Source organism: Arachis hypogaea, chromosome 6 (assembly GCF_003086295.3).
Source record: "Arachis hypogaea cultivar Tifrunner chromosome 6, arahy.Tifrunner.gnm2.J5K5, whole genome shotgun sequence".
NCBI lineage: Eukaryota > Viridiplantae > Streptophyta > Magnoliopsida > Fabales > Fabaceae > Arachis > Arachis hypogaea.
This window is the reverse complement of record NC_092041.1, coordinates 12,859,041-12,867,727: the sequence shown is the minus strand read 5'-3', so window position 1 is coordinate 12,867,727 and position 8,687 is coordinate 12,859,041. Positions and strand designations below refer to the sequence as shown.

The following is an 8,687-nucleotide window of genomic DNA, read 5'->3' as shown; positions in this document are numbered from 1 at the left end:
ATGAGAGTCTATGGAGAAGATATGCTCGATAGCAAAGTGGTGAAGAAAATTCTTCGCACCATGCCGATGAAGTATGACCATGTGGTGACTACGATACTAGAGTCCCACGATATGGATACTATGACGATTGCAGAGTTGCAAGGAACCATGGAAAGCCACATCAGTAGAATACTGGAGAAGTCAGAAAAATCAACCGAGGAAGCCCTGAAAAGTCGAGTGAATTTCAACAACGTTGCAGAATCAAGCCGTACACAAGAAGGACGAGGTCGTGGTTTTAATTTTCATAGTAGAGGCAAAGAAAGTTTTAGAGGTAGAGACCGTGGCAATTACAACCAAAGAAGTTACAATAATTTTACACCACCTAATCAAGGAAGAGGTGGAACAAATTTTAGACTTGTCAACCGAGGAAGAGGTCGAGGCAATTTTTATCAAGAAAGAACCAATTTCAATTGCTTTCATTGTGGAAAGTATGGACATAAAGCAGCAGATTGCAGATTCAAAGTGATGAATAATAATCAAGCACACGTTGCAGAAAATCAGCATCAAAATACTGATGACAATTCGGGTACTCAGACTTTATTTTTTACAAGTAATTCATGTGATGAAGATGAAATATATGGTACTTGGATAATGCTTGCAGTAATCATATGTCTGGTAGAAAGGAGTTATTTTCTTCATTAGATGATTCAGTTAAACTATTATTGAAGTTTGGTAATAGTACAAAGATCTCTATTGAAGGAAAAAGGGCACATACCAATTAAATTGAATGATGGTTCTCTGAGTTATATTTCTGATGTTTTCTATGCTCTTGAACTTGATTATAATTTACTGAGTATGGGACAATTATCTGAGAAGGGATATAAGATGATAACTTATCATGGATATTGCACTGTATTTGACAACAATGGAAGGTTCATTGATAAAGCAAAGATGACTTCAAACAGAATATTTCCGTTAAAAATTCAACATGTTAATCCCTCTTGCATGAGTTCTGTGATACTTGATGATAACTGGTTGTGGCATATGCGGTTTGGGCACTTTCATTTTTCTGGCTTAAATTACCTGTCAAGAAAAGGACTTGTTTCTGGCCTACCACGGATTCATATTCCCAATTGTGTTTGTGAGATTTGTCAAATGGGAAAGAAGCACAGATGTCCATTTTCCTACAGGAAAGTCTTGGAGAGCTAGAAGATTACTTGAAATTGTGCATTCAGATCTTTGTTCTGTAGAAGTTCCAAGTAATGGTGGTAGCAGGTACTTTATCACTTTTATTGATGATTTTAGTAGATATACATGGGTATACTTTCTGAAGCAAAAATCAGAAGCATCTGATGTCTTTAAGACATTCAAGGCGTTTGTCGAAAAACAAAGTGGCTGTAAAATCAAAATTCTCAGAACAGACAGAGGAACAGAATATCTTACATGTTCAGAATACTTTAAGCAACACGGAATTTAACACCAACTAATAACTAGATACACTCCTCAACAAAATGGAGTTGCTGAAAGAAAGAATAGAACCATCATGGATATGGTCAGATGCATGCTCAAGTCAAAACAAATGCCTAAAGAGTTTTGGGCAGAAGCAGTCGCAACAACAGTTCATATTTTAAACAGGTGTCCAACAAAAAGTGTTCGTGATAAAACTCCAGAGGAAGCTTGGAGTGGAAAGCGGCCTTCCATTCATCATTACAGAGTCTTTGGGTGTATCGCTTATGCCCACATACCAGATCAATTAAGGAAGAAGTTAGATGACAAAGGCGAGAAGTGTATCTTTATTGGCTATAGCACAGACTCAAAAGCATACAAGTTGTACAATCCAGAAACAAAGAAAGTGATCATCAGCAGAGACGTGACGTTTGACGAGAAAGCCATGTGGGACTGGAACACAAAGACAGAAAAGCAGTCGATTGTAATTTCAAATACATGTGATGATAATGAAGAAAGACAACCAGACACAACCGAACAACCAGAATCATCTAGAAGACCTCAAAGAGAGAGGAGACTACCTGCTAGATTAGCAGATTATGAAGTTGGCAATGACAACGATCCGTCCGATGAAGAAATCATAAATTTTGCTCTATTTTCAGATTGTGAGCCGTTGAACTTTGAAGAAGCCTTTAAAGACAACAATTGGAAGAAAGCAATGGATGAGGAGATTCATGCCATTGAGAAGAATGACACATGAGAGCTGACAGATTTATCAGCAGATAAGAAGCTGATTGGAGTAAAGTGGGTTTACAAGACTAAGTACAAACCTAGTGGTGAAGTTGATCGTTTCAAAGCAAGATTAGTTGCAAAAGGATACAAACAAAAACCAGGTATCGACTACTTTGAAGTATTTGCTCCTGTTGCTGATTAGATACTATTCATATGATTATTTCACTCTCGGCTCAAAATAAGTGGAAGATACATCAAATGGATGTTAAGTCTGCATTTCTAAATGGCACTTTAGAAGAAGAAGAAGTGTATGTTGAGCAACCTGTAGGATATGAAGTTCTTGGAAAAGAAGATAAAGTTTATAAATTGAAGAAAGCTTTGTACGGATTAAAGCAAGCACCAAGAGCATGGCACAAGAAGATTGATTCTTATTTCATTGAGAATGGTTTCAGAAGATGTCCGTTTGAGCATACTCTTTATATCAAGTTCGTTGAAAATGGAGATATCTTGATCGTGTGTCTTTATGTTGATGATTTGATCTTTACTGGGAACAATTTGAAGATAATTGCAGAATTCAGGGAGGCTATGATAAAGCACTTTGAAATGACAGATATGGACTTGATGTCTTACTTTCTTGGCATTGAAGTAGTTCAAAAAGATGGTGGAATTTTCATTTCTCAAAAGAAATATGCAAATGATATTTTGAAGAAATTTCAGATGGAGCACTCAAAACTAGTTTCTACTCCAGTCGAAGAGAAATTCAAATTGCTGAGAGAAGATAAAGGAGGAGCAGTAAATCATACATATTACAAAAGCTTGATTGGAAGTCTAAGGTACTTGACTGCAACTAGACCAGATATTGTGTTTGGAGTTGGTTTGTTTAGCAGATTTATGGAGGAGCCTTATACCAACCATTTGCAAGCGGCAAAGAGAATTCTTCGATATATCAAAGGTATTTTAAATGATGAAATTTATTATGAGAATACTAATGAAGTAAACCTTGTTGGCTACACTGATAGTGATTGGGCCGGAGATATAGAAACAAGAAAAAGTACTTCAGGGTTTAGATTTCATCTTAGTTCTGGTGCAATTTCATGGTCGTCAAAGAAACAACCAGTAGTAGCACTATCTACAGCAGAAGCAGAATATATAGCAGCAGCAAGTTGTGCAACACAAGCAGTTTGGCTAAGAAGAATTCTTGAGGAATTGAACGAGAAACAAAATACTCCAACAACAATATTTTGCGATAACAAGTCAGCTATTGCACTTTGCAAAAATCCAGTATTCCATGGAAGATCGAAGCATATTGATATTCGATTTCACAAAATCAGAGAGTTGGTGAATGAAAAAGAAGTTGTGATCGAGTACTGTCCAACTGAAGAACAAGTTGCAGATATCTTTACAAAGCCATTGAAGACAGAGTTATTTTACAAATTGAAGAAGATGCTTGGAATGATTAATTCTGCAAGCTTGATTTAAGGGAGGCAATGTTAATTCATTATAAATCAACTTGCATCACTAGAATTTTCATGAAGAGTTTTTGAAGTCAAAATGGTCAAAGAAGAAGCAAAGTTTTAGTTGAATACAATAATCATCAATTTGCTAGATGTTGCTAGAAGCTAACATATTGGAAGCTTGAAGATTTTTGAAGAACATTCAAAAGAATAGTACACCTACAACATTCTACAACATTGAAGAAATTCAAAATCAAATTGAATTGAAATTGGAAGTCAAGAAAATTAGAAGATTATGGAAACTACATGAATACAAGTTGAAAGAAGATTCATGAAGCCAACTCATAAAATAGTAATTATTACAAAATTGAGTTGTAATTCATAAATTATTATTTTAGTAGGAAGTATTGCCTATATAAAGGCACATATGCCTTGTGAATTGTATATATGTGTTCCATAATGAAAATGAGTATGTTTTGAAATTCTCTCCTTTATTTTATGAGTATTAGTGAGTTTGAAAGATGAAAATATGATAGCGTCATTTATATGAGTGAGTGATCCTAGGACCAATTAAGTGTGGGTATTATACTTACATGATCTAATTCTAGTATGAGATTGTCTTTTACTCTTTTATTCCTTCTTTTGATTTGTTCGTTGGGTGAAGGTTTTCGAATATGACTTCACTGGTAAGTGAACCAGGTTAAATAAAAACAAAGCTTTCAAGATGTACGTTGGGAATTGAAAGAAATTCGATCTTGAGTTTGAGATTTTTGTAACAAAGAAAAGTTCTCCTAGCCAACATACAAAAATGACTTTATCAGTTTCTTTTATTTGTAAATTACTATCTTTTGTAATGATCAATATTTTTGGAATAAGTAATTTAATGATACAAACATTAAAATGATGAAATATGTTCTTTTTAGATTCTTCTTTTATATTTTCAAATGTACACCATTCGTTGGTTCCACGTCAATTTAATAATGATACTTTGATTGGTATTTTATAACCAATAAAAAGTATTTGAAGAAATAGAAATGCTATTTGTACACCAAAATCAGTCATTAAAATTAGTCACTAATATATTTGTGTATAAATATATGTGTAGTTTAATTTATTTTTAATGTATATTTGTATTCCAGCATGTATTTTATACTAGTGGCTGATTTTGGTATACACATAGCATAATCCTATTTTAATTCATTAAAAAGTTAATTATTATTTCTTCAAAGGTTATACTATGTGTACACCAAAATCAGTTACTAAAATCTGCTACTAGTATAAAATACATGTTAGAATATAAATACACATTGAAAATAAATTAAATTATACATGTATTTATACATAAATAATTTTAATCGCTAATTTTGGTGTACAAATAGCATTTCTCATTAAAATAACCTACTAATTAAGCTAATTATTGGACATGATTCCACTTTTGCATGTCGATATAAATACATATATATTCCTATTCCTATTTAATTAATACAGAATCTTTATCTTAACAACTAATTAACAAGAACAGGAAACATTAAACATGACCTAAATTGCTCAGGAATCTTGTTCCCATGTCAACATATACTACGTTATTATGCAGTTTAATCTTCTTGTTTTCTCCTTCTTGTTTTAAATAGGAGGCTCTTAACTCAATGCATTGTTTGTGCTGAGTCACAATATCACAAAATTGATTAAACAATTGCAAGTGGTATATGTGAATCTCTTATAAAATAAACTAAGACTATAGTATATATATGATGTAGGTGACTATTGGTATCTCTATGAAGCTAACCACAAGCAATGTTTGAATTGAGACAAGAAAATTGTCCTTGTACATTCGGAAATTCTCTATGCACTTGGACAAAGCTATGTCCTCATACATTATAAATAAAGTAGAGAAACATAGAGATATAAATTACTTTTTTTAGTAACAAGGTTTTGTTTGGGGATATAAATGAAGAGATGAAGAAGACACATAAACCAAGTGCTATAGCATTTGCAAAAGAGAGAGAAAGAAAGAAGCATGTACCAATATGGTGAGTGCTGGGAACAAGATCAGAGTAGTTATGAGCCCTATTATGATGAGGTTGTTCCTGCTTCTGCTTGGAACTTTGAGCTTCCATTAACAACAGGAACAGTTGTTGATGCAGTTGAGTCTTCTAGTATTAGCAGTAGTAGTGCAGATAGCTATTCCTCTTATGAAAGATGCAACACTATTCCTTCTTCATACTCTGATCTTGCTGCTGCTAATGATGTGCTAATCTTCCATCAACACTATCCACAACAACATCATGTTCATGATGATCATGAATATGATGCTACAGATCATCATGAGAAGCCTCTTCAGATTTGCTTTCAAACAAATCAGGTTCTTATTACTTCTCATAAATTTACCTCCTTTTCTTCTTTCCTTCATTAGTAGAAATTAATGACTTGAATAAGTTACATAATCATTTCTTGAATTAAATATTAGTTAGTTAGAAAGTGCTGATGTGAATAAATTCTGTTAGTGTGTGATTAATGAATTAGTTTGTTAGAATAAAGATAGAGAGACTCGAACCCGCATCTTCTTAGATGAGTATGGAGAGACTATGTCAATTATAGCTAGTTTGCGGATTACACAACTATTTATAGTCAATATTCTAACAAATTAATTCACTAATCACACACAAACAGAATTTGTCTACCTCGCACCTTTTAACTATTTAGCTTACTACTATTATTAATGACTAATTGGCTCAGGTAACAAATCTTGATATCTTAACAAATTATTAAGAAATAATTTGAGAGTAGTTATTATTCACCCCCCAATTTGGCTCTGAAACTACATGATTGCAATATATATGGTCAAAGACAGAAAAGCAAGGCTATGTGAGTGGTTCTAGCAACTGTGGTTATAGGAGAGGTCCATCATCATCATCGTCATCATCGATTAAAAGAAGAATAAGATGGACCAAAGATCTGCATGAGCCATTCATGACCGTTGTTAATAGACTCGGTGGTCCGCATAGTAAGTTCACAATTCTCAACACATACAGCAACTAAAATCTCTTCTTCTATATATCTCTTACTATTAATTCCTTGCTTAATTCATGGCAGAGGCAAAGCCTAAGGCTATATTAGACATGATGAAATCTGATTTGTTGTCAATTACACACATTAAAAGTCACTTGCAGGTAATTTCATTAAATGTTTATTGCTCTATATATGTTATGTACCTCATTTGCTATTAAACTAACTATTAGTTATATACTTATATTATCTTGCAGAAATATAGGTCTACAATATGGCACCACAAAGCTTCACATGGTAACTAACTCAACAATTTTAATGTGCTAATTGTTACATATTTCTTGAGAACACTTGAGAATTAAACGTAATATTATAGAATTAATACTCAAATAATTCTCATATTCTGATGAGTGTAAATTATGTACTGTCTTGACTATCAGAAAGATCATTTGAGGAAGGAGATAAAACAGATGTCACTCATCAACTTCAACACAAAATGTAAGATCGATCAACTGAGTTACAGCAACCTAGTTATGTGTTGCTATGATACTTTTATTTATTGATCATCGGATTAGTTGCCCCTAATCCATTTGATTACTAGTCCCTTCACTTTGAAAACAACTTGCACAACAAAAAATCAACCATAAAATTAATTAAACAACATATATTTATACCAAAATATAATACATGATAACTAATTTGATACCAGATTTTGAACGTGCACCTAGCATTTTTATTTTGCAAACCACCATATAAACATACTATATACAGATGTATAAAGTCGTAGATTACTTGGCTTTCTAGCAGACAAATACAAATTGAGGAATCACAACAACTTCAACAAGAGGTCCGCAGGAGTATTCATCAACAACTGGAGGTAATCATCATCAATTACTTGATCAAAAGTGACCACTGAACACATATACATCTTTCCTAATTTTATTGTTAATTATTATTGTAACGAGGCTATTTTGCTTTATGGCTTATTAGATGCAACGAACTTTGCAAATGCTGATTGAACAGCAAAGAGAGCAGCTCAAGATGATGTTAGATCAACAAAAAGAAAGAAACAAAGTGGGAAAGAAATTAAATAACCCTTAAGACATTATGCATAAAACTAGATGTGAGATGGGTCAATTGTTTTGATATGTTAATCTATTTTGCCACCTCTATAATTATGTGCCATATGGCCATGCTATATGCTTTCATGCAATTACCAATATTATTGGATTGCGGATAAATGTGAAAGAGAGACGGATCCTTTTATGGTAGTTGCTTAATTATGGATACATGTTTAATTAATTTATTAGTCCATTTTGTAATTTTTAGCATAATAATTATCGAAGTTGGATGGCTAATTAATCTTAGTTAATACACCGAGTCCATGGTTATATTGTATGGTCCGGTTGTAATTAAATAAATGTATAGAATATGTGTTAGTTAAACAATTATATCATATATTATTATTCGTACTTTCTATAGCCCAACAAAATAATAAATGATAGAATGATAATCTTTGGAATATTTTTGAAGCAACTTTTCATAAAGTATAATAATTATAAATATACATAGAAGCTGAGCAGGGATTTAACGGTATAGGAAGTGTTCATACCCTGACCCAATGATAAGGCTTAGGACCCAACGAAAGGCCCAATCCAAAGGATTGAGCCTCGCCTTATACCGACCTACTCCTGATGAAGTCGGTTCTCACCACGACTTATTCCAAAGAAGTTGGAGACGAAGATTGGCTGGCAGATAAACACTCATTCAAATGAGTAACTGCTCCTAAAATCTCTCTACCCACTTCCAGAAGCCATATCGTAACCTCCCTAAGATAAAGGGACGATTATACACCCTGAAAAGTGAAACTACTCCAATGGTGGTTATTGGTTCACCACTATAAATACACTGACATCCCTCAGGTACCTCTAAGCCCCAATACTCTCTAGACCTGCTTACACCCTTGCTGACTTAGGCATCGGAGTGTCTTTGCAAGTACCACCCCCATTCACTCGTATTCACAAGTCGGACGGAAGCCTAGGAGCGTGATTCTCTTCGAAGGTTTCTCTC

The 8,687-nt window shown here is 33.5% G+C and overlaps 1 protein-coding gene across 2 annotated transcripts; it reads left to right on the top strand.

The window, feature by feature from the left end:
* The first annotated feature begins 4,058 nt into the window (after nt 1-4,058).
* Nucleotides 4,059-8,089, top strand: LOC112696105 (uncharacterized). 2 transcript variants are annotated; one of them, XM_025748707.3, is made up of 7 exons: nt 4,059-5,973; nt 6,459-6,615; nt 6,705-6,781; nt 6,875-6,914; nt 7,058-7,115; nt 7,422-7,494; nt 7,608-8,089. In XM_025748707.3, exons 1-7 carry the CDS (start codon nt 5,629-5,631, stop codon nt 7,716-7,718), a joined length of 861 nt encoding a protein of 286 aa, XP_025604492.1. In that variant the 5' UTR covers nt 4,059-5,628; the 3' UTR covers nt 7,719-8,089. The 2 variants fall into 2 exon arrangements, with proteins under 2 accessions (XP_025604492.1, XP_025604493.1); XM_025748708.3 differs by having other exon boundaries at nt 5,505-5,973; nt 7,425-7,494.
* The last annotated feature ends 598 nt before the right edge of the window (nt 8,090-8,687 follow it).

Excerpts from the sequence above, each read along its gene's own strand:
- LOC112696105 (XM_025748707.3), top strand. The coding sequence starts at position 5,629 with ATGTACCAATATGGTGAGTGCTGGGAACAAGATCAGAGTAGTTATGAG. Across the intron at positions 6,782-6,874 it reads ACATTAAAAGTCACTTGCAG|AAATATAGGTCTACAATATG; the intron begins GTAATTTCATTA and ends ATTATCTTGCAG. Across the intron at positions 6,915-7,057 it reads GCACCACAAAGCTTCACATG|AAAGATCATTTGAGGAAGGA; the intron begins GTAACTAACTCA and ends CTTGACTATCAG.